The sequence below is a fragment of the Pimephales promelas genome, chromosome 7, assembly GCF_988280905.1.
Source record: "Pimephales promelas chromosome 7, fPimPro1.hap1.1, whole genome shotgun sequence".
NCBI lineage: Eukaryota > Metazoa > Chordata > Actinopteri > Cypriniformes > Leuciscidae > Pimephales > Pimephales promelas.
Window position 1 is genome coordinate 35,912,922 of NC_142775.1, and position 27,294 is coordinate 35,940,215.

At 36.4% G+C, this 27,294-nt stretch overlaps 1 protein-coding gene and 1 long non-coding RNA gene across 3 annotated transcripts in view; both read left to right on the forward strand.

Moving 5' to 3' along the window:
* The first annotated feature begins 4,354 nt into the window (after nucleotides 1-4,354).
* Nucleotides 4,355-5,978, forward strand: LOC120484976 (uncharacterized). Its single transcript, XR_005623833.2, has 3 exons — nucleotides 4,355-4,566; nucleotides 5,643-5,755; nucleotides 5,932-5,978. It is a non-coding gene; the product is annotated as an uncharacterized LOC120484976 (long non-coding RNA).
* Nucleotides 5,979-8,858: 2,880 nt separating this feature from the next.
* The window catches only part of slc4a3 (solute carrier family 4 member 3), an 86,914-nt gene continuing 68,478 nt past the window's right edge, over nucleotides 8,859-27,294 (forward strand). For both annotated transcript variants that reach the window (XM_039683538.2, XM_039683539.2), the window contains exons 1-2: nucleotides 8,859-8,985; nucleotides 24,944-25,097. In XM_039683538.2, the coding sequence (XP_039539472.2) occupies nucleotides 25,044-25,097 (54 nt within the window). In that variant the 5' untranslated portion in view covers nucleotides 8,859-8,985; nucleotides 24,944-25,043. The remainder of the gene's footprint in view (nucleotides 8,986-24,943; nucleotides 25,098-27,294) is intronic.

Genomic DNA, 27,294 nt, shown 5'->3' on the forward strand with positions numbered 1-27,294 from the left:
GAATATTTTAAAGGTTCTGCTGACATAGGACATTCATCTTTGGAGAGCAAATGTCAACTTCGTTTTTTTTCATTTTCCAGAGAAAAGTGAGAGCACACCTCTCCTGTCATTAGACAAACAGTTCTGTGTATAAACAACGCATTCTCATGGCGTCATATAGTGACGCTTTTGACATCCAACGCACATGGCAACCTTTAGCGTCAATATAACACGCTATAGACTTGATGAGCATAAGAGACTTCTTTCATGGCATTTTTCTTTCTTTTTCTTGCTTCCATGAAAGTCGTAAGCACTAAACAAAAACTGAATGTGAAGACGGGGATATTTTTTAGCCCCACAGTTACAGCCCTTATTTTCTGAGTTTTTTTTTTTTTAACTCTTTATTCAGTACAGCTTATGGCGACTGCACTGGGGCATTGCCAATGTGTGCTCTGGGACCTCTTTTACACCAGGGCAAAGCTCCAGATTGATTGCTTCTGGCCAGGGGCTTGAGGTCTCCTCAACACACCTCTCTCCAACCACTGATGGTCGCATCAATGGTGACAAAAAAAAAGCTTGGGAATCAAGGATGGGTTTGGTATTATATTAGGGCTGCATGATATATCGCACGATATTGTTATGCGCATCTCGTCAGCAGGGCCGTGGGAAGTAGGGGTGCTGAGGGTGATATATTTTAAGTAAACTGAACAGTTTCATTGTTTTGAGTTTTATGAAATCATTCATTTTAATTTAGGCGAACTTAGGTTTAACTGAAACGGCTGGGATATCTATTTCCCAGCATGCTTTGCCGATGGCACTCGAAAGAGAGTGTAAATGCTAAAATTAAGTGCAATATAATGTTTTTTGTGTAAAATTAATGTTAAGTGTGAGATTTAGTAGTGATTAATGTTTTGTTATGCTAATTTAGAAGAATTTCTGTTAATGTTGGCTTTCGGATAGTTACCATCATGGTGACGAGTGGTGCATTCAGCTTGATTTGAGAGCAAATTATCTCTTATTATACTCATATAGCAAGTGCTTCTGTGTTTGTAAGGGCTTATAACATACGGATTCTAATATGTTAGCATTTAATATGTCAGCAGATTAGCTTTTAAATCTAACTAAGTTTATACTATTAAAAGTGATTTGAGTTCTGCCAACTTATTCAGGTTTACAGTGTACTTCATAGATTTAAGTCATAGTAACTACTTAGTACTATTAACTTTATTTACCCAAGTTATCTTCACAATAAGTTATTGAGTTACTTGGAAACAAATCAAGTATTTTCTTATGCTTAAATTGATTTAGTTTAAAAACTTAAGTCATTTAAGGCAATCGTTTCCTCAAACGGTTTGAGTTGAACTAACTCATCAGGTTTTACAGTGTGTAACCCAGCCGAAGACCCACAACAGCAACTCCCCAGGAACTGGTAACACCGTGAGTTGAAGTTTCCATGTGTGGCTGCTAGTGTGGCGATCACACACACTTTGTAAACATATACAGTATAATCTACAATCAAATCATTTCAGATTCTCCCCTGAAAATGTTGTATCAAGGAGGCAGCGTGATCTGAAAGTGTGCAGGCTGTGCATCATACAGTTATAAATTTAGCAATATAATTTGAAGTCATTTACACAACTCATAGTGAATAAGCAAAAAAAAAAAAAAACATGATTATTTAAAATTTGGATATCAAGAAAAAGGATTAGCTCAACCATTTCAAGTGTAAAAGGTTTGTCGGTTTAGTGAAATTAGCCATCAATAGAGCAAGTAGAACACAGCGGGACTCTGGGATCATAAAATAAAATAAGCACATCGGGGTCAGCATCTTTGTCTGAAATACTTTTCACAAGGCAGGCGAGCAACCTCTTATGACTTATTTAATAAAACCTAAATAAATAATCATCCTCGCTCTAAAACAAGTCTGCACCTTATCAGCAAAACCTCTACAGCAGGTTTGTCCAAGGAAAACACGCTATTTCCATATGTCTGATCTAGTTCCTCTCAATTATTTGATAAAGCAGCTGTTGTGTTACAGCATGAGGTGAGCCTCCTGCCTTTGAGCTCTGCAGGGACAGAATGAGAGAAATCAATGACAGCAAAACAAGTGATTAGGGACAAGGAAATAAGCAACATTTTCATGGTTTGGAAACGGTACAAGTCATGTCACCAACAAGTCACCAACACTGCATTCATTTCAGCCCCTCTGATATGCTGGTTTGATTTCGCTTCAAGGCAGTGAATGGGAAATGAGTGTTATAGCCTGCCATCATCTGGCACTGGCAGGAGTTGATATGTAGGCCTGCAGGCTTTCAATTTCACAATTTCTTATTTTCAAACAAGCAAATGTAGGGTACAGTTGAAAAGAAAACCTCGCAAATCTCAAAATGAGCAAAAGGATCTGTTAGGTTATTTGCAGAAAAGCAAGATCAATATGCGTCCAAGTTAATGAATTTCAACTACTAATCTTGCTGTTCATTCGCGTATAGATCAACTCCCATTTAACACCAGGAACTGTTTTTGGCGTATTTCGAGTAAAAGTTACACTGTAAAAAGGTCTGTAAAAATATGATACAATATATACTGTATAAATATGAATTTTGCTAGCATGACGAAACTTGGTGTATTTACTAGTTGCCATTTCAACACTATATAGAGAAAAAAATGGGCAACAATTCCGAAATCTTTTTAAGATATCACTGAACATTTATTTAACCATAGCAAAATGTCTTGCCTAAGTTGATTTTTTCATCTGTATTTTTTGTGTTTATTTAAAATTAGACAAATCTGATATTATTTTAATCTCCAATCCGTTGTTTAACAGTTGATATAGTTCTTTGATGCTTTGGTAACTAGCAGAAGACACTAGCAGGGTTTAAACAGTTGTGCAGTTGGTGCCTCTATAGAAATATGCTATTATATCCCAGGTGAAAAAGACGTTGTATTAAATGTATTAAAAATATATTTGAAATACAAATAGTGTGTTTATAATACATTTGTATTTACAACATGCTTATTTAAAGTGTACTAAAAATGTATTTTATTGCATTTTAGTATATTTCTAAAAAGTATACTAGAAGTACATTGGTAATAAATATATATTTAATTACACTTTTAAGAAATATACTATAGAAAAGCATACTTTTAATGTATTTATAAAAAGTATATTAGTAATATATTGGTAATAAATGTATGCTTTATTATATTTTTAATAAATATGCTAATGATAATTATACTTTAAATGTATTTCTAAAAAGTATATTAGAAGTACATTGGTAATAAATATATGTTTAAATACACTTTTAAGAAATACACTATAGAAAAGCATACTTTTAATGTATTTCTAAAAAAGTATATTATTAGTACATTGGTAATAAATGTGTGCTTAATTATATTTTTAATAAATATGCTAATGACAATCATGCTTTAAATATGTTTCTAAAAAGTGTACTAGAAGTACATTGGTATTTAATTACATTTTTAAGAAATATGCTAAATACAAACATATTTTAATTATATTTAAAAATGTTTTACTAGAAACGCAATGATAATAAATATACACTTAATTACACTTTTAGAAATATGCTAAAAACAAACATAGTTTTAGTGAAGTTTTAGTGTATTTACAGAAAGCATACTTGTTGCTAAATTAAAGTATTTTTGTGTTCACTTCAAGTTTAAAAATTCAAGTCCCTTTAATTCCCTTCCTAACATGAAGGCAATTAAACATGTATCGAAATTAATTGTATATTTCTACAAAGACTAGAAGTAGCACTTTAATTATAAATATGTGCTCAGTTAAGCTTTTAAGAAATATACCAAAAACTAACACACTTTTTGTAATACTAGCCTACCAACACTTAACTCAATGCATATGTATTTCACACTTTATATTATGTGTTTTAGGTTTAACTTTTTTAAATTAATTTGTTATAATTATGAAAAGCACTAAAATTTGACTAACAAGTAATGCACTTCTATACTTCTGCATTAATTAATCAAATAGTCTTTTCCACAAAACAAGTGAATACCAGTACTTGCACACATCAACATAAAAGATCAGGTGTACATACTAGAAAAACAAAATTAATTTCTTAAAGCTTGACTCTTACATTTGTTTAGCCAAAATGAATAAAAAAACTTGTTATAAAGCATGTTATGTTTATATTAACAGAGTTGTTTCTTTTTTGTGGATTTTAGTTAATATTTCCAGTTGCATTCATTTGGACCAATCAGAGCCAATCTTTTCAAAACAAGCTTGCCGGCAATTGTCCAATCACACACTGCCATTTGAACTTACATGTTGGGTGGGGCGCGGACAACGGATACTGAATGTCTGTGGTATTCCATTATAGCTTCGGATATTTCAACAGAAATCATGTATTTTCCAAATTTTCCTTTTTTATTTCACTGACTCGGACCTAGTGAATGTGGATAGCACCGATCTAATATTGAGAGAACACACGAGCAGATTACCAGGTCGTCAGCTCCCGCGAACAATTTAGCAGTGAAGAGGACAACGCAGAGCTGCGCCGCCACGACATGGACAGAGCAAGATACTGCCAGAAAAGATCTTACTTCTTGGTGGTAAGTTTATTAGTTTAAGTGATTAGTGTAATTGGCTTTATTCTCACTTTGAGTTTAGAAAATATTTTCAGAAGTTGATGACGATGTTCTGTACGTGATTACTGGCGTTTCTGTTGATTTGACACTAAAGCGAGTTAATCCATTGACGTCTATCAACTTAATTGTTATAGATCTAGACAGTGACATAATACAACTATAAAAACATTGCACACTGTGTTTTCAGAAAATTTTTTATTAATGGTGATTACACGACAGGCTTGATTGTCCCTAAGTAACTTCTTGTGTTTTAAATATTTTAATATATTTTAAGCTCTAATACAACTTTCACATTTGTGATATTTAATTCATAGTAAAATCTAATTAATTATTAGTAGGCTGTCAGTTTTCATGTCAATTCGATAAATAAATTAAGTTGTAATCACCAACTATAAGCTTTCATAAAACCAATTATTAAATATCTTGCACTGAGAAATTAAAACGATGTTAAATAATGAAATGAGAGTTTTTATATTTAATATTTAGCCTAACCAAGGAATTTGCACATTGCAAAGACATTTTTTTATATTAAACCTAACCGTGAGTAGATGAGGTCAAGTCGAGTAAGTAGTAGTTGATCATCTTGATTTGTAACTTTTTGTTGGTGAAAAACAACAAAAACAGTCAATAGTGTGTCATGTAGCAGCTAAGTAGCTAAGTGACCTATTATATATTAACACGTATTTTAAAAATTGCGTCCCCCGCATGAATATGTATTTTGCCTGATTATGCATTGAATTATGCAATCGCATAATCGTGTTTTTCTCGAGGGACTGATTTATATGATTTTTTGTGTGGTATTCAGCTTTTTTACATTTAATCAAGTCGTTATCAGCTGTCACCAACTTGTAACTTTCAATAGAACGTTCTGTCTTTATTAATAATGAATAATTACTTTAATAATAGGGTGGAAGTTACAGTAATGGTTCATTAAATATGTTTTACCATTTAAACAAAATACAAACTATATATGAAGAACACAAACTAGTGTTTGTTCTGCCCTAACTTTGTATAACATGCAACTTTATTTTTTCTTGTAGAGCTTCCAGGGATATTAGAATCTCTCAAAGAGGCCCTGGAGTCCATGAAACGAGGTTCATTCAGCTCAAGCCCAAGATCATCTGAGCTGTGTCTTCCTGAAACCTCAGAAATGGTTAGAAAATTCTTTATGATAAAGAAAAATCCTATTTGTTATAATAATTATATCTGACTTTTTGTGCATTAATACTTCAGTAAGTGTTCTGAATTAAGTAACAAAGTGACAGCTTTTTATTAGAATTATAAATGAACAAGTTTATACTAATGCTTGTTTTTTTTTATTCTTTCCAGATTTCCCTCGGTGGTTCTGATGTCCCCAAAAGAGTCTATGGCAGACTCTCTGGCAGAAGTCACGAACTTCTCTTTTTACTCACGACTTGGCCACTTTACTTTTTGCTATTGTATTTCACTTTGTTTGACTTAGGCCCCGTCCACACTACTGCGTTTTCGTTTAAAAACGGAGAATTAAAACGAAAACGATCTCCGTCCACACTAGCGTTTTACCTGCGTATTAGAATTTATCTCCGTCCACTCTAAAACGACTGAAAACGTGGATCACGTGACCATTCACCAACACTGGGCATGCGCGCGCCGGTGTAAACAGTGGTTGGCGAATCAGGGAAAGATACGTCATGACTGATAACACCCAATCATAGAGCCGAGCGTTAGCCTCTGCGTCATCGTTTGTAAACTCCTCCGTTTTGTCTCGTCCACACTAAAACGCCCTCCGGAGATTCAAAACGCAAAACGCAGCTGCAGCGTTTCTAAACTTCTCCGTTTTAGATCTTTGTTTTTCCCGTTTTAGTGTGGACGGGAGGTGCAAACGTAGCAAAAGGTCTCCGTTTTTAAACGAAAACGCAGTAGTGTGGACGGGGCCTTAAAGGATTAGTTCACTTAAAAAAAAAAAACTTTTGCTGATAACTTACCCACCCCCATGCCAAGATATCCATGTCATTCTTTCTTCAGTTGAAAAGAAATTAAGGTTTTTGATGAAAACATTTCAGGATTTTCTCCATATGGACTTCATTGGGAACCAAACGGTTCAAGGTCCAAAAGGCAGTTTCTGTGCAAACTGTTCAAAGGGCTTTAAACGATTCCAGACGATGAATAAGGGTCTTATCAAGCGAAACGATCGCTCATTTAAAAAAAAAAAAAAACAACGTTTAAGTTTTATAAGCTCAAATGGTCGCCATGCTCTGTTCTGTTATGCATGTTCATAACTCTCCTATTCAAACTCGTTCATCAAAATTAACAAATCTTTTTCTGAGTCATTAGGTTCATTCAACGAACGAAATGAATGAATTGACTTGAAAAAAGATTTGTCAGGGCTGCCAACTCTCAAGCATTCAGCACGAGACTCTCGCAATTGAGCCAATTCTCATGCTTTTACGACAAATTGACTGTTAGCCATTGGACCTTGAACCGTTTTGTTCCCAGTGAAGTCCATTATATGGAGAAAAATCCTGGAATGTTTTCAGCAAAAACCTTAATTCCTTTTCGACTGAAGAAAGAAAGACATGGACATCTTGGAAGACATGGGGGTGAGTAAATTATCAGCAAAAGTTTTTTTTTAAAAGTGAACTACTCCTTTCAGTTAGTTTATTTATTTATTTATTTATTTTTTGTTCTGTTTAATACCTCTGCAAATCAATGCATTTTATGTTAATGTATTTTGTTTAGTTTTCATAATGCTTTACTGATGTAGTGCATTAAAGTTTATCTTTCAAAGAGTGTTTGTGTGTTTTGTAGAAATATAATATTTTTTTACTGGGTTTTGTTGAATTAAAATGTTTAACTGTATTTTTAATACATTAAAATATATTATTTTTATATTAAATGGTTTTTGGAAAAAATATATTTTTAATATGTTAATAGTGGGTCCTATAGTGTTCTACAAATACATTATTAATAAGCTGAAATTATATTTAAAATATACTTAGAACGCATTAATGTGAAGCTAAAATATACTAATGCTGTATTTCTAAAGTCGATTTAAAGTGTATTAAAATACACTTTAAATAAGTGCTATTATATTACATTAAATGTACTTAAAATGGTTCCATTTTAGCACAATTTAATATAATAAAATATATTACTATTACCTTAAAATTGAACTTAAATACATATTAAAGTACACTTAATATACTTGAAGTTGTTTCAATTTAGCACATTTAATACATATTTAATACGGTGCACTTAAAATACATTAAGTATATCAAAATAAGTACAATTTAAATACATTTCCTTTTCACCTGGGATTCTATTATTTTATGAATTCTATTGAGAAAACAAGAGAAACATGTAGGCCTAAATAAAGACTGAGAGTCAATGTTCAGAAATTATTAATTAATATTTTGTTTTGAACTATGCTGTATATCTGTGTTTGAGTGTTTTTGTTGTCAAACTAAAAAAATACTATATTTTTAATTATTAAAAAATGCCATTATTTTATATGAAAAGGTTAATAATTCTATTTTATGTTTTGGTTTGACTTTGTATATTTTTTTGATTAGATCAGATAACATTTTAAGCTGTTATATGGTGATGTTAATGTGCCCCTCACATGTTACTATGTACCCTACCCATGGGGCATGTTGTCACAGTTCACTTCCATTCTATCAGGGTAAATCAAGAAAAACGTATACACTGTATTAATAAAACAAAACCACATAATTGTACTAGACGTGGTAAATTAATGTGGGGAAAAAAAGCTCTAAACCCAAAGTAGATTTACACAAATTAACAAAGTCAAAAAGTGTTATGTTATGCAATGTGCCCAGCTCTCACCCTAGTAGGCTTCATTTTTTTGCTTTTATTTTGTTGTTGCAGTGTTTGAAATCTATAATCTGCTCTTTCATCCATATATATTAAGAACAATGTTTTATTCGTTTTTATTATTTTTCAGTTGGGAGTCGGACCAAGGCTATCTCACGACCAATTGACCTATGGCTAAGCCACGCCCCCTCCACTCACTCGGACACATGGCAGCTCATCTGTCACAGTAGGAGACATTTCACAGGAGGCAATTGGTGACTTTTGGTGACAGAAAGATTATATACCATCTCGAAGTCAAAATCATATGCCTTTTTAAATTTTAGGTAGGGGGTCCCCGTCACAATGACGATCATATTTGACTGTGTGGCCCTGATGCACAGCACCCATGATGCGCGCACCCCTCAGCATCATCTAGTGGCTGGCGCGAGCATCGCTCTCGGATGAGAGAGAGAGACAGAAAGAGAGAGATAGAGCAGCTGGAGCGCTTCACTATGGACCAGCACGGCCGCCGCGCTCTCTGACAGATCGTCTACATTCTAGTTTTGCTTGGACAACTCTCCAAACACACAGGTAGGCGAGCACAACACTGCCCGGGTGCAGATCTTTCGCATCACACATATTCATGATGGCACAATGAGGAATAGCGCAGATCATCGTGGCTATCGTGGATACGGGTGCGTGCACGCGCTCTTTCCTCCAGAGCCTATGGCAGAAATGGGTCTCCCCGTGGAAATGATGATGACAGGGGTGTGTGTTGAACAACAAAGCCGACAAAATACTCGGTTAGGATGCGTAAAATGCGCGGAAAGGTCATTCATATGGATCGGAAGATGCTCGTGCAGTCGTATAGTGAGGTGAAGCGTTCGCAGACGCATTTTATGGATTGGATATAATGATTCAAAGGCGATGTTGTGTGCAGAAATGTTCAGTTTTTTATGCAAAATTTAATAGTGAAAAGACATCAGATTCATAGTATTGAGAAACCTACAAAGAGCAGAGCGCTCCTGAAAGGGTTAATGCTTGAAAGATGCTGAAGTAGGTTATTTGAGCTAGTCATCCTGAGCATGCATGAAGTTATCAGCCAAACCCCATCATTGGTTACTAAATATAGAATGAACGATTTATGGCAGAAACTGTTCAGAGTTACTAAAATATATACATTTTCAAAAGATTTCATCTTGCATTAGCCATTGACTCATATCAATAAAGGAAATAATAATGTTAGTGCCAGAGTTTGTGCAATTCTAGTTATTAAGTTTCCTTCCTGTCTCTTTTAAAAGTTGTGTAGTTATCTGAATCACATTTAGGATGTTACGGTATTTAGTTGTAATTGGGGCTAGTTGTCACAATAATTTTCTTAGTATCCCCCAGGCCCAGGGTGGTTTTATCTTTTGAAATTCAGTTTCTGAATTGGCACATGTAGAAAGATGCATTACATTTATCACATGCTGATGATGCATGTTGTAACAGTATGGGGTAAGTTGTCACTGTGAGAAGAATCTACCATCGAGTAACAAATTACAGATTGGCCTAACAGAATAGCCTTGGTTTAAAATGAAGTTTAAACATTTGGTTAAAATGTATCTCTAGGTAGCTGGACTCATGTTAAAGATATGGGATATAACCCTGGTCTACTTCTTTACCACTTTTTAAACTTCAGTATGATCACAATACACTGATGCTGAATGTTAAGAAAAAAATAATGACAACATTAGTTGGTTTGTAGAAGGGCAAGAACCGGATTGAAAATGCATTTTCATAATTTTTACATTCTTAGATACTTACTTAATGCCACAACCCTGATATTTTACAATTCAAATTTGTGTTAACCAAATTGCACCTGGCCTTATCTTCAGCATGTTGGACGATACTTCCTTCAAACAACACTATGAAGTTTAGCAGTGTAGATAAAGTATTATGTTTTCTTCATGTAGGCCTACGTAAGCATTAGATCTTTGCAGATGTGCCCTCGACATCGTTTCTCTTGCCCACACACATCCAAATATAGATCCATACATCAACAGATAGGACCTTGTGGATCATGTTAAGTAGGTTGAAAATTATAGATACTCCCAGAAGAGGTGGAGCCCGTCAGAGCCTTTGCAATTGTCTAGATCTGTGCTACTATGGCACTCAGAAGCTCCAGTATGTATACCAATGGTTCTCAATCTCAAGTGGTGGCTTTGCGACTTACGACACCAATCTGTTCTGATATAGGGTCACTGAGATTCAAATTTTGAATGGGAAAACCCTTTAGGGCCCTATCATACACCTGACGCAATGTGGCGCGAAGCAAGTGTTTTTCCCCCATGACTCGAGGTTGCCAGATATGCTGCAGGATCCAACAGGAATGTAGGCTGCTACATGAAGCCTCCAATTGCAAGTTACGAGTCATACACAGCGAGTTTTTTTCCTGTTAATTATTTATTTCGGACTTTGTAACAAAATATTTCGGATTCATATCGAGTTTTTTTGGGGTTTCGCAACGTTATATTTTTTTTTATCTGATTCCGACACGTTTGTATCTGCAACTGTGGTAACTAGAGAAGAGCTGGCAACCCGAATGCCACAACACTACTGAGTCTCAGCCCATTCTCACCCCCAAGGCGTCACTTAACTGACGCCTTGGGAAGCATTTGGACATGCTTCAATATCTGACGCTTTAGGCGCCCTTTAGCGTCAGTTAGATGACGCCCTAGGATCGCGTGTACCCTACCCCTACCCCACACCTAAACGCGTCCTCTAACTGACGCTTTCCTTTAGCGTCAGTTAGATGACGCCGTAGGATCGCGTCATGTAAGTGACGCTAAAGGGCGCCTAAAACGTCAAATATTGAAGCATGGTCAAAGGTGACGCCTTGGGGTGAGAATGCGTTGCGAGTCTAGATCGGTACTGTAGATCGGTGGAGGGTGACGCATCAGAACAAAACACAACTTGACATCAACACCAGTTGAGGGCTGCGACTTCACTTTGTAAATGACAATATCCTGGCCGAACTACTGTTGTCAGTGATAGAAGTATTTCAAATGAACATGATTTTTTCATGTCTAGGGACAAATCAGGGAAAATTTATGATTAAATGAAATAAATGTCTTGCATACAGCTCCAAGCTCCATTCAGCTTTAAGATTGAAATTTGTACACATGCTGGCGGCCCGAAAATTTTCACCTCCACAATGGTTGCATAGGTGCACTGGAACTAGCTTTCCCAAAAAGCTGTCACGTTACGCTAAACAGAACCCAAGCACAGACAGTGTCTTTCACAAAACAAGGTTAATTTATTAGCAGGAAGCATAGACCCACGATGGGGCAAACCAACAGTAAGACAATAAATCAGAACTGGAACATGAACGGACAGATCACCAGTGTTGGGGAAGCTACTCTGAAACTGTAGTTTGACAAGCTACTCGTAAGTTAAAGTAGTTAAACTACAGTCAAGCTACTCTTTTGGAAAAGTAGTTAGCTACACTACAAGTTACTATCAAAAAGTTGCTAGCTACACTGAAACTACTTTTGCTTTTTTGAACAACGTATATTATTAATAACTGAATAAGTGTCTGAGGACAGAAGGGGACAACAATACTTTTTGAAATCATAATTTTATTGCATTGTTTTAAACACTAAATGTTTTACTTAAAACATGTAAAATATTTAGTGTTTAAAAGTTCAAAAAGTATTGTTTTATTACACACAACACCCAAATATCTCAGAATGTTTGTCAAAAGTGCAAAATTGCAACAAATAGCCTACAACATTGCAAGAAAAAAAAAAAAACATCCAACGTAAATTGCATGTAGAACATTTTCTCAAAAATACCGATTGAACTTGGACAAATAAGGCCATGGGTAATTAACTGTAGTTGTTTCTCCATCCTCCAAATCTGCCGTCACATCTTACTCCATCATCATGTGTGTGTCAACAGACTTCTGTACGTCAGTGAACCGTTAGCCGCAAGATGCGTGATTAAACAACAGGTGGCGGTAATGGCAAAAAATTAGTTTGTAATCTAACAAGAAGAAGAATATCCTAGCATCGCGCTGATTCGCACAGGCTCGACAAACACAATGTAGCTTTTGCTCGAGCTACACCGCTACTTGCTGCAAAAAGTTGTTAGCTACTGGAAAAGCTACACTGTTTAAAAAGCAACTGAGCTACAGCCAAGCTACTGAAAACTGTAGTTAAGTTAGTAGCGTCGCTACTTGTAGTTAACTACGCCCCAACACTGCAGATCAGAATACTCACCGAACCGACCGTTAACAAGACAAACCAGCACTGATGAACAAACACCGAAAGCTTACATAGAACTCATAATCACAAAAGGTACAGGTGACCCTGATGAACATCAATACTAACGAGGGAACAAGGGGACACATGATCACAATCACAGGTGACACTGACACAACATTAACTAACAAGATAAAACAAGACAATGCAAACACATAGCCCAAAACAACAAAACAAGAGACAAATACAAAGACGTGAAACTCACCGAGTGGTCTGGGTTGTTATGCTCACTTAAAATCGCTGCAAAGGATGCTTTCCAACAGGTTTTGATCATAGTTTTTATCCAAGTCAAGTCAATGGAGTTGTTGTGTCGAGCATTTTTCCCGTCGTTAAACTATCAAAAGTGGATTCGGACACTCCCTAAGTGCACTTTAGACGCGCTTATATTGTTAAAATAGGGCCCTTATTATCACACTTTTTCTGTCCATGTATCTACAAAATCCATTTTACTATTCTGCTTTTGTACTCAAGTAGTAGTTGCATATTGCTGAATGGATGCAGTTCATGGTAATATGTTGTACTGTGTCGCCACTTGATGTCCATTGTAAAATCTGGAGCTTGAATCAAAACCAGTTGAAAAGCACTGCTGTGTAGACATGCTTGCCTTATGAACCTTATTCGACGGCCATTAAATGATAAATGTTATTCAGTCAGTGCCGCTGTAATCGTGCAGAAGAAACTGCTTTGTTTTTCAAATCCTTAACATTTAAAAACAACGCATTCTCACCCCAAGGCGTCACCTTTGACCATGCTTCAATATTTGACGTTTTAGGCGCCCATTAGCGTCACTTACATGACGTGATCCTACGGCGTCATCTAACTGACGCTAAAGGAAAGCGTCAGTTAGAGGACGCGGTTAGGTTTAGGTCTGGGGTGGGGGTAGGGTACACGCGATCCTAGGGCGTCATCTAACTGACGCTAAAGGGCGCCTAAAGCGTCAGATATTGAAGCATGTCCAAATGCTTCCCAAGGCGTCAGTTAAGTGACGCCTTGGGGGTGAGAATGGGCTGTTAAAAAAAGGGTTGAATGGTGTTGAGTCTTGACTCATCGATGCATCATAGAGCCAGCTGTTCCACTTCCAACACAACTGCAGCAGACCACGGACATTTATACTGTCAGGATTGAATTGAAACATCTTCAACGTCTTCTGCTGGAGTCCTTTAAATGACCAAAGCTTCAGTTGTAATTAGGTCTCATCTGTTACCTGGATTAATGCCCAGGAATAGCTGCAGATGTGCTCATTTTCAAACAAGCTCAATGTAATGCATTTATGAGGAAGAAGCAAAGTAAAATAAGATCCAGGTAAGTTATTATGATCTCTATTACTATCAATTGGGCTGATACTGTGTATTCATTTTTCTACACACACATTAGAGGTGTTCTTCAGCCTAATGTTTCTCATTCTTCAGCTGTCAGTGGTGTGTTATCATCTGTATAGATGGGGATGTAAACAGTGTTTCCTCAGCTTGTTGTTTTATTTGTTCATCCTGATGCTTAAAGAGATAGTTCACTTTGAAATTAATGTTTGATATGTTTTAGCTTACCTCAAGGGCATCCAAGATGTGGGTGTCTTTGTTTCCGCAGTCGTTTCAGTTTTGATATTTTTAGGTCAGTCATATAATGGAGGTCTATGGTCACCACCTCAACGAGCATGCACAGAGAAGTCCAAATTAAACATGATTTAATGACTCGTAAACGTAAGTACACATTGATGGCCCGAGACACGAAACGAGCGGTTTGTGTGAGAAAACGAACAGTATTTATATCATTACCTCTTGTAATCATGGTCACGTCCAAGTACTCTGAGGGCGCGGGCGCCTCGGTCTGCGCAAGCGCCGGAAAGCCCCGGAACCCAAATGTCGGGTTAAAAATGTAATTTAAAATGTTAACCTAACTTCAACTTTCACTTTCAACGGTATATTTCTTAATTAGGCCTAAATTTTTAACCCAACATTTGGGTTTGTCCATATTTGACCCAAATTTGGGTTGAAACAACCCTGAGAATGGCCGTGAACGGAATCTCTTCTCTTATAAAACACCATTATTTTCAGTGTAAACTCAAAAAATAGATCAATCTAAAACGTTTGAGAGCAAAAACGTGTTGAAGATTAGCCGATGGGTGGTCCATTCATTAAATGATAAGCTATTTCCTCATGTTTATTCAGCATAGTGAAGCCTCTCCTCCATTGACATCCATTAAAAAAAAAAAAAAAAAAAAAAAAGACTTTCCCTGTCTACGGCAGCGTTAGCTAGCATTACGATTTTTTTCGGCTACGGTTGTAGGCTTGCCTTCATGTGTCTTTGTCACGTGGTTAAGAACTTTCCGTCTATGGGTTTAGTGTAAGGTGTGTTATTAGGTGTAGACGGGCTGCAGTAATCTGTGATGTGAGGGTGCTGTGCTGCGATCACACCTGTTAGCACAATAGCAGAGGCTCAGACTGGCTGAGAACAAGACACTTCAATAAAGCGGCCTCTTTAACTGATTGGGCCTCTCACGAGGGATGCTTTGGGTTTAGCATCGGCTGTGAGTTGCTTCACACATATTGAGGTCTGTCCCTGTGATGTAATTTCATTTTGTGAGAAGTTTATTTAATTCCTGAGGTTGGCTTACTGTCTGCACGCATAGGCTTAAGCATGTGAATTGACTCTCCTCTTGCAGAGCCGGTTAATTATAGAAATAACTGTGGGGTTGGTGTGCTGAAGCACAAGGTTGGTAAATAACTCTTTATACATTATTGTATTATGATTGGTGGGAACAAATTACATTTCTGATTTCAAATAATGTTTGATTTAGTTGCAGACTACATCTGTGTTTTGGAGACCATTACATTTGAAAATATGGCAGATGCATGCATGGCAGTTATTATATACGATTGTAATATTCTATAATGATTTCATATAATGATTTAATGAATGATTATAGTAATTAATATTCATAATGCACACTTTAAAAATTCACCCGCATAGATTTAGCATACAATATTTATGTTTTGAGATGCACTAGTAATATATAGTATGGATATAATCATAACTTTTTCTGTTTTCATTTTACCATTATAGAAATATTTTAAATATTTATAGTTTTATATATTTTAAATAATATATAAAGAAATATTTTTATAGAAAATGTTATTATTTTAGAAATATTTTGTAAAATAAATGTATGATGTATGCTTAGTTTTAATAATGTAATTGTAATAAATTTAAATATTTTCAGTGTTCATTTTCTCCATTACTGAAACAAAAATAAATCAATTTAAGTTTCTGCAAACATCGCACAGGGTGGAATGGCGCTAATATAATATTACAAATATTAAAATACTTCATATAATATTTATGTATTTTTGGTCCACTTTCCATTCACACTTTTTTATTTTAAATTACAAAGTCTGTAGTGCTGAGATTGATGCATCGGTGACATTTTTTTAGTGGTGGGAATTGTTATTCCTCACAGTTTAGTCTATTTACATTTTTGGACATTAAAAATCACCAGGCCGAACCTCATCAAACTTTTAAACCTGTAGATTTAACATCAAGACTATAAGAGTTGTTGGAAGCTCACTGATGAGCCCCTTTCACACAGAGATTTCGGAAAATACACAGATTATTCAGTTTCGAGTTCAGGAGATTGTCTTGACCAACTGCCATGTGAATGGTTGATTAGATAATTGCATTAATGAGAAATTGAACAGGTGTTCCTAATAATCCTTTAGGTGAGTGTATATGTAAATGTAATTTAGACTCGGTATGCAAGTAACGTTATGCAAGTTGCTTTGGATAAAAATGTCTTCCAAATGCATTTTATGGATTATACATTTATAAGATTGCAATGTTAAAAATTCCATGGAATTTAAATTTAAATTTAAATTGGAATTTAAATTCCAAATTAAATTTAAATTTAAATTTAAATTGGAATTTGGAATTTAAATTCCATGGAATTTAAGCATAAATGTAATGTTGTTTTGTTTTATGTCATTGTGTGCACTTTCTATTGGTCGTGGCAGCAGTTTTTAATCAAATGATGATAAAATGATGGAGAAGAGCATTATGACCATATCAAGTGTAGAGAAAAAACATTTTAGCTGAATCAAAATCATTTCCCCCACGCATCCTAAAAGCAGGCAGAAAAAGAATGAGGCAAAAGATATAGTGGATAGTTACCGTGCCTGCTGGTTTTTAACTTTCACATTAGTGGAGTCGATGAGCTGTGTGCATTGGGGATTTCTTTATTTAGAGCATGTTGGGTTTGGGGGATCAAGCATGCCTGTGATTAGCCTTTGGATGAGCTCTATTTAGACAGCTAATGCTCTCGGTGGAACAACATTGTAGTAAAATCCAGAACCCGGAGACAGCTGGAAGAACAAGCAGAATACAGTGCTTCTGAACTCTCTCCACTCTTTTCTACATTGAGCTGAATGTTCGAAGCTGCAACTAAGCCTCTGCTCAGGACGTAAGCTAACTGTTCACATCCAAAGTCAGTGGAGTTATTCATGGTTACGAAGCTAGAAGCAGTTTGTTTCTATAGAGTCCATGGCCCCAGGGGCCATTAGCTAAATCTGCTTGGGCTCTGCGTGCCTAATTGTTTGCGATAAGAGGCTATTAGCGTTAATAATTTACCTAGAGCTCCCTCAGAAACAAACATCTGGCCCTGACGTACACTCATTTGTGCAGACCTTGATGTGACCCACACGTTCTCTGGTGTAAAAGCTGCATGTGGCCATTTGTTAATCCATTAATGTGTGCGTGCATCAACGTTGATGGACCCTTAAAGACGAGACTCCAGATTTGAAGACTTGTGCACACTCATTTAAATCAGGCTGGATGCCATAAGACATGGTTGTAACGTGCATGTTCATTTTTGTTTTCACTCTGTTTGCCCTGTTCCTATTTGCCTGGTTTCTTAGGTTCCCTGTTTGTTAAATAATTATTTTCCCGAGTTCCTAATTCCACTTATTCCCTACATTTTGTTTATATACAAGCCCTGAGTTTCCCTAGGTCATTTGTCCATTACCGTCTATGCTGAATGCGGTCGAGTTCTAGTTTATCTCCTGCGACCCCCTGAGTTTTCTGTGTGGATTCTAATAAAGACTGTTTTTTGTGAGTTTGTTTGTTCTGTTGAACACAAAAGAAGATATTTTAAAGACAGTTGACCATAGCCATTGATTTCCACAGTGTTTTTTTTTCCCCCTACTATACAAGTGAATGGCTACCGTAAACTGTCTGGTTACAAACGGTCTTTAAAATATCTTCTCTTTATTTCAACAGAAGAAAGAAACTCATACAAGTTTGGAACAACATACAGGTGAGTAAATGACAGAAAACAATCCCTTGAATAAATGACTTTTTTCAAGATAAATATCTTATAGAAAAGTAATTATTCACAAGGTCCAATTTACATAAATATGAAGTATTCTATGGCGTTTTGTAATGCGCATTTTAAATACTCTGATGATGCACTTAATTAACTAAAATAACTTTCGCAACTTTAAATTATATAGCGGAGGGGGAGGGACTCTGATGTCGAATGAGAAAATAATAGGGCTGTGCAAAAATTAATTGCAATTAATCGCATCCAAAATAAAAGTCTGTGTTTACATAATGTATATGTGTGTGCTGTATATAATTATTTTCTATATATAAATACCTATGCATACATTTATATATTTAAGAATTATTTGTGCTTAAATTCTGTATATATATATATATAAATAAATAATCTGTATTATATAAATATAAATATTTTATATACGAATAACACATTTTCTTAAATACATACATGCACGTGTGTGTATTTACATATACAAAATAATTATAGCACACACGAATATATTATGTAAACACAGACTTTTATGTTGGATGCGATTAATCGCAATTAATTTTTGCACAGCCCTACAAAATAACCAAAATTCATACAATACATGGTTGAGTACATAGTACATGCCTACCGGTAAGTGCACAGAATAAGTGTCTCTGTGTTCCAGTGCAGCTCATAAATCATTCGTGGCGCTTTGAAGGCTCGGTGAAGGGAAGAGGAAGTGCATGATGAATGCTGTTTAGACACACAGGAAGCAGACAGGGATACTTATCAAAATGATTCATACATCTGTTGAGGTTGAGCGTTTGCTGGACCAACAGCAGGACAACAGTGACTAAACAGCTGAGAGAGAAGTGACCCTCAAGTCAGGAAGATGTCCAGGGTTTTCATGGATCAGACATTCTAGAAGTGTTTAAAAGCAACTGCTTTCCCAGGTGAGCGACGGGTGAGACTATTAATTTTTCCCATGATGCCCTGAGTGTTCTCTCATACATTAATAGCAGTTTTCCACTTGGGTTATTTGCAGAAGGCAAGTGAATCATTTGATGAAATATTCTGCTGCTGCTGCTCCATAAATATGTCAGAAAGGCCATTTCCTGCTGACGAGAGAGAGAGAGAGAGAGAGAGAGAGAGAGAGAGAGAGAGAGAGAGAGAGAGAGAGAGAGAGATGAGTGAAGACCCCAAAACATTGTTATGCTTATGAAGAGTTGCAAGCAAACAAGATTATAAAAGGCACACTAAACAAGCAATACAGTAAAAGTTGTTTTTAATCATTTATTTATCCGATTTCCCTCAAATAAATCTCGACGTATTCATGCCCAAAGGAATAAATAAAGCACAAATAAAAGCTCTTTCAACCCATTTGTGAGTCAAATATGGACAAACCCAGCAATTGGGTTCATTTTTTTAAATTGCATTTTTAATCCAAAGTTTGGGTTAGTCCATTTTGACCCCAAATTGGGTTTGAAACAACCCAACATTTTTTAGAGTGTTGTTTCTCATTTTCCCCTAGACAGCAATGCGTGGGATAGTTCACCCAAAAGTTAAAATTTTGTCATCATTTGGTCGACTCACCCTCAAGTCGTTCCAGACATGAAGAAACATCTGTTGAACACAGAAGATGTTCGAGGATCGAGGATGGAGAGTCCAGGTTTATCCAGTGGAAGTGGGTTGTCGAGGTTTTGTGGCACACTCTACAACCCGGTTCCTCAGAGACGTCGGGTTCAGTGGCCAAGAGTTGCGTCGCACAGTAAAGAACTCCTCTGAAGCAGCAGAAAGGAGCAGCAACTGGCTGTGGTTGAGACAGAAAGATTCTAGCTGGCTGTGTACAGGCCGCCACGCTACGGTTTCATAGAGTTCTTGAAAAACCAAAGAGTCTGTTGGTTATTTGTATAGGTTGCATAGTAATTACATTCCTGTGTATATTGCGTGAATGACGGGTGATTGGGCAGATATTGTGTTTTGCGGTTGGTGGTATGCCATACGGAAACTGCTTTAACGCACCAGTGAGGCTCGACAGCCTTAGCCAAACAGGTTGGCGTGTATGGTTGGGTTGCGGAGAGATTGTGAGATTGTGGTTAGGTCTCAGCAGCAGATGGTGGCCATAAAGGGATGGACATAGTCAGAAACAATGCTCAGGTAGGCCATGGCATTTAAACAACGGCCAATTGGCGCTAAGGGGCCTAAAGTGTGCCAAGAAAACATCCCCCACACCATTACACCACCACCACCAGCCTGCACAGTGGTAACAAGGCATGATGGATCCATGTTCTCATTCTGTTTACGCCAAATTCTGACTCTAGCATCTGAATGTCTCAACAGAAATCGAGACTCATCAGACCAGGCAACGTTTTTCCAGTCTTCGACTGTCCAATTTTGGTGAGCTCTTGTAAATTGTAGCCCCTTTTTCCTATTTGTAGTGGGGAAAACTGCTCAATCTAGATGGTTGTGGTGCTGGTCCACTAGGGAGACCACTGTTGTTGCTGCCATTGTGTGTGCTGATGTGCCAAGTACACTGCAGCCGTTAATGCCGGATAGAAGGGGAGTCACACCACTATATGGAAAGAAGCGTAAATGGATGGAGAAGCATAGTTTACTGCAAAGCTATGTCTTAGTTTTGCTTATCTTGGTGAAAGCCTAGTACAAATTAGCATGAAGTTGTAACATCTACTCTCGTGTAATGGAAATCACCCATTGACTTCCATAGTTTTTTTTTCCCAACAATGGAAGTCAATGGGTGAACTATTCCTTTAACCCCTTAACGCCCACTGTCACAAATATGCTACAAACCGTTTGACTCAGTCAAGCAGCCGAGATAACGTCTGCATTCCCCCAATGCCGGTTAGTGCATATTCGCTACGGACCTGGGACCTTCGACAAGCACTTGTTTCTGGTGGGACCGCAAAGTGATGGACTTATTTCCTGTTTACGCACGAGGATTACTCCGGTCAGGAACATTTGCAACATACCAAATTGACCATTATGCCCACTGTTGCAGATTTGCAACATACCAAATTGACCCCAAATTGACCATTATGCCCGCTGTTGCAGATTTGCAACATACCAAATTGACCCAAAATTGACCATTATGCCCGCTGTTGCAGATTTGCAACATACCAAATTGACCCAAAATTGACCATTATGCCCGCTGTTGCAGATTTGCAACATACCAAATTGACCATTATGCCCGCTGTTGTAGATTTGCAACATCCCAAATTGACCCCAAATGGACCATTATGCCCGCTGTTGCAGATTTGCAACATACCAAATTGACCATTATGCCCGCTGTTGTAGATTTGCAACATCCCAAATTGACCATTATGCCCGCTGTTGCAGATTTGCAACATCCCAAATTGACCATTATGCCTGATGTTGCAGATTTGCAACATACCAAAATTTTGATTTATTTGTTGTGCAAAAGTGAAATTGATAATCTCAACATTATTTACCATCTACTTAAAGGCAAAAACACACATAAAACATTTTTTTTATATACAGCTATAAATTCAGGCGTTAAGGGGTTAAGTGGAGAGCAGATGGATTTTTACCGAAGTCTGCGGCTTCTTGGATTCTTCTCTTGAGAAAAAGACCCCAGAAATCTCACATCAAATCTTCTCTAGTGCAGTTTTTCCTCAATCAAGCGGTCTGTGCATACTTCCAACGGTGCTGGAAAATGACTTAAAAAAATAGAATAATGTTACAACTGCAGAAGATCCAAGCCTAAAACATCATGTTTCCGCAGCGCTGAGCTCTCACTCTGACACTTTTTCACTGCAGCGCAGAGGTCCACTTGGATTGATTTTTTTTCATCCCACTACTGCGAGTTTCAGTCCACACCGCCCACTACTGCCGAATTCTACTGTGAGTAGGTACACTTGATCCATGTTTGCAGTGAATCTGTTCTCACACGGTCCTGCTTCATTCAGGATCTGTAACTGAGGTCCTTTGATTTATTCATCACTCTAAGTATACACAGCTGTTTATGCTTTTAGACCAGCGTCATATCTTTTAAGTTGTCTAATACAAACTGTTGTTTTTAATTTAGAATCCTTTTCAATCCTGCCATTAATTATGATTGGCTGGACTTTGGGGTTGGAAAAAATGGACTGTCTGGTAATGGAGTCCAAAAGCTTGAGAAGCACTAGAGTTTCAGAAGTGATCTCAACACACAGCGCTCAGATTTGCCAAGATATAAAAGCCAATTTAAGTCAGAGCTCAAACATTCCTCATCAAATTCTTCCAAGATCAAATGATCTTAGGTATGCTATCCACATTTATTGCTGTACATCAACAACTAGCTACTTTTAGTTTGTTTTTCCGACTGTGCAACTAGTCAGATTACAAATGGATCATCAGGCTCCATGTAAACACAGATATTGTCTCATTTTTTCATCTTTAGTTTCTTCGTCCCCCCCCCCCCCCCCCTAAAAACTAGGTCAATTTATTTGAGAAGGCTTTATTATATTTCAGAAAATATATATAGAATCATATTTTTATACTCCAATTGGCACATATGTATGGAAGGCATTTTCTGCCAAAATTAAATAAATAAATTAAACGATAAAAATGAAAAATAAAACAAGTTTAATTTAATTTCATTATCAATTTTGTCACATATTCTGCGTACCATTTCCCGCAATGAAATGGTTAAACTTGTTTTATTTTTCATTTTTATCATTTAATTTATTTATTTAATTTTGGCAGAAAATGCCTTCCATACATATGCTGTATATTTTTCTTGTTTTAACCCAATTTTAAAGGTCAAATCTTCAACATGATTACATGTAAATGTTCATGCTCAAAGAACTCATGACAAAATGAACCTATAGTCAAATAACACATTGGTACCGAGTCTACCATTCTCTGGGATTTGTTTTCATGATAATCAAATGTAAAGAGAAACTGTTTAGCTTATAATGCTAGTTTACAGGGCATAGAATAATTAAAACGAAATATCTAGTTAATACCACTAACAAGGCTAAAATTAGGCCCATATTAACACAGTAGCATATTGAGGGTCTCTACATGCAAACCGAAGCACTTGCTAAATGAGCTGAACTATGACTTATGCAACCCATTTTCCTCTTAGCTATAGTTATTCGCCCATATATTTTAATAAACAGATGTAATTCATGTATTTCCATGTAACTAGATTTCATAAACGTATTTCCAATCGACCAACTCACTTAGCACGGTGTTTGTGGTTTGAAATGAAATGTATTTATTTGTTTTAGCTTGAGCTATGAAGGAGCAACCGTTCCTGGAGATGATACCAGTGATGAGAAACTAGTTCTTTTCATTTCAATCTGATTGGCATCAATGTTCTTAGATTTGTGTGGATTCAAGGCAGCAGAACTGTGACGTTTCAGGTCAGAGATGCTGGTACATGCAGATGCCACTGTCGTTTAGCAGTCCATCGTAAAGCTGCATTCCTGAAGGAGCTGGGTGCGGTTTATATGGCAGAAATGAGACGTATGCTAGTGCTGTCTGCAGTGACGCAAACTCAAGACATGAGTCATCATCAGTGCTGGATTCCCAAGAGCTGTTTATCATATAATACAGCAGACTCTGGATCTACAGTTGCAGAGCGAACACTGTCACGATCGCACAACCACACAGCAGACTCACCCCATACACACTCAAATGTTGTGGTGCCATAGCCTACTAATTACATCCATGGTCTTTGTATAAAAATCCACTTATGAAAAGATGACTGAAGAACCCAGTTTGACTGCTCTGTTGTTTAGTGTGAGCATAAGCTTGTGTTTAGCTGGTCATTGTCGCTAAATAAAGCCCATTCATCCTGAGTCGGTTTATTTTGGGTTAATAATCTGCTTACTGTACCATTATGTTTATGACTGTTTATCAATTAAATACAATCATAGATATGTATGAATCAAGGATTCAACTTTGAAATAACTGTGTTGCCTGGCTTGTAGATTAGCTCAAAGCTCCTATTAAAATGTAGACAACTGTCAGCATGGCAAGAAAATGAGCACATTCAAAATATTTATTGTTAATTGAAACTCTGAAATCCATGTTTGCCAACTTGTTGTAGTACAATGCGACATGTCTAAAGTTTTATAACTATTATAAGTTAAAATTATTACTATAATAAATACATAGGTATGGTATATAAGTACCCCTTGAGATTTTTACATTAATATTTCAATAATTTAACAACACATTTTCATGTTCACAGTTCTCTGATATCGATTAACGGTCACATGACATGCAGGTAAACCATAAAGTACAGTAACACTTTACAATAAGGTTTCATTTTGTTAACATTAGTTAACATGAACTAACAGTGAACAATACTTATACAGCATTAATTAATCTCAACATTTATGAATACACTTTTAAGATCAAAAGTTGTACGTGTTAATTAATAAATGTGTATAAATTAAATAAATTAATGAATTAAGTAAATGTGAATTAGCATGATGTGGGTAGCCTATATATGTATATGTATATATATATATGTGTGTGTATATATATATATATTCACTGTGTGTATGGATGTACATATAGCCACACAGAGACTTCTGTAATCATGATGCAAATGATTAATTGAATGAGTTTTGAATGGATTTTTATGGGTTTTTTTTTTGGTTTTTTTTTATAGATTTGAAACATTTTGAACTGTTTCATGTAAATGAATCGATCTTACCAACTGGGTACAGACACTTTCTCATGCTTAACATGGTTGTTTTATGGATTAACATTTTAACACAATCAATATTATGTCAGTTGAGTTCATTGGCTATTGACGAGCTCCTGTGTTCCAACTTAAGGACTAGAAAAGAAACTGTGTGTTTCTTCTTGATTTATTCTGGAAATTCTGCAACTAAAGTATTCCTTTCCCATGTACCCTTGCTCCTCTGTTTGTTTTGGGATCTGGTGGCCTAATGCGGTCTCGCTCTTACAGGTTATGCCACCCCACAGGCTGACTGGAAATCCAGCCGTGAAAGAGAAGGGCTGATCCCAGACCCCCTCGTGTTCCCGCAGCTGCGCCCCTCCCTGTCCCCATGGCGACAGGAGGTCATGCCCCCGAGACAGATGTGTTAATCAACCTGCATCAGGTGAGAGATGTGAAGACCCTGCCTGTTGTGAGTTTTTTTTTTTTTTTTTTGCAGAGATGCCTAACCATTTTAGTTCTTTAAGGTACAATATGTAAGAATTTTATAATAAATATCCAAAAAATCACTTGCATACTTCCAGTAGTTGTGTACTTACAATATCCCAATTTTCAGAGAAATTCCCATTTTAAATAATTGGCCGTCCCAGGATCCCTGTTCACTTGTTGCCTGTCAATGACATAATATCCGCGTTATCGCTGGTTTCCGCTAGTAGTACTATAGTAACCATGGCAACAGACGTGGCCAACTGCCTAGTGCGTAACGTCTAGCCGTACGCTGTTGTTGTTTCGTTCAAACAGAATGGACCATGACAAGCAGGCTTTGGGGGAAAATGAAAACTAAAACTAGGATTAATATCAACTAGGTGTTTTCAAGATGCCGTCAGCTCCACGTCCGTGACAAACTTCGACTTGACAGAGCTCTTACATATACTTTATTAGACAGGTGAGCAAATGTACATAAAACTAATCAATTTTATATAGTTCAACATGATTAAATGTTAGAATATGATTTGTATGTTATTCTAATGTTGATCTAGTGTAGTGCTAGTCTCAGATAGCCAACAAACTAACACATACAATACATAGAACTTTCAACACACGTCGACTAAGTGGGACAGTGCTGCGTTAACTGTTACCTCACAAGCTTCATTCGTCTAATAAACTGACCTGCGTGAGTATTAAAGGAACATTCTGACTTTTTGGGACTTTAGCTTATTCACCATATCCCCCAGAGTTATATAAGTCCATACATACCTTTTTCATCTCCGTGCGTGCTGCAACTCTGTCTGATGCACCCACCGCTAGCCTAGCTTAGCACAAAGACTGGATGTAAATGGATACAGCTAGCATACTAATTCCAAATAAGTGACAAAATAAGGCAAACATTTTCCTATGTACATGTTGTGAATTGTAAAGTCACAGAGTGTACAAATAACAAGGTCATATGAGACACAGCCCTCTTTTAACCATATAAATATTGGGAACTATATTCTCAGAAGGCGAAGCACTGCTACTTGGGCGGAGTGATTACCGCAGCACCCGAGACGCACCGTGGTGAGGAACAGAGAGTTCGTTCAGAGTTGGAGTAATAGAGTCAGCAATTACTAGATAGTAAAAGCATACACTGTAAAAAATAAACCGTACATTTTACGGTAAAAAACCGGCAGCTGTGGTTGCCAGAACTTTACCGTTAAAAATACGGTAGGAACATTAATGGTTTTACAGACTTAACTTAAAATTTACAGTAACAAACCGTAATTTATTTTCTGATAAAATGTGGATTTACCAACTTATTGATGTATTGATATCTGTTTTAGACCATTGTAATACACTGACAACCAACAATCATCACAACAGTGTTGAGAGTTACATGAGCAATCGCAGCTCATCACAAGTGAATACTTGTATAAAGCAATACTTAATTAAAGAAGCTGCACAATGTCATTCACACAAACATTAAGCACCATCATGGTAACACACATGAAATTAAAAAAATGCAATAAACATTAATTTAACAACATTAAATGTAGCATATAACCCCAATGAACATAACTGATTAGAAAAAACAAACAAACAAACAAACAAAAAACAATAAAACTATGAGGAACCATAGTAATTTCAACAAAAATACATCAAATGTGAAGTGTCACACAGGGAATTGTGGGAATGTCAATTTACGGTTTTTCACTGTAAATTATACGATGATTTGTTCTTTTTCACTTTCAAAAACTGTAAATTTAACTGTATTTTACTGTAAAATTATATCACAGTTATTTACTGTGTTTAGTACGGAAACTTTCTGTTTACCAATTAACAGTTTTGCACTGTAGCATTTTTACAGTATTTAACCGTTAAAATCACGGTTATTTTTTACAGTGTAGTTTACAGTCATGAGTGTTCGTTGTATTGTAAAGACCAGGTAATACCATGATGATATAATGTGAATAAATGGCTTAGTTACTTGCTCTAGATAAAGCGTTGTAACAGTCAAATTTGTGTATATGTTTTTTTTTTTTTTTTGGTTGGGGTTGTAATTGTACTACACACCTTGAGGGGGCAACAAGGAGTAATACTCTCAGTAATAAAACAGGTGTAGAGAGTAGAAGTAGCAGATTGGTAATGGAGAAATAACCATGCCT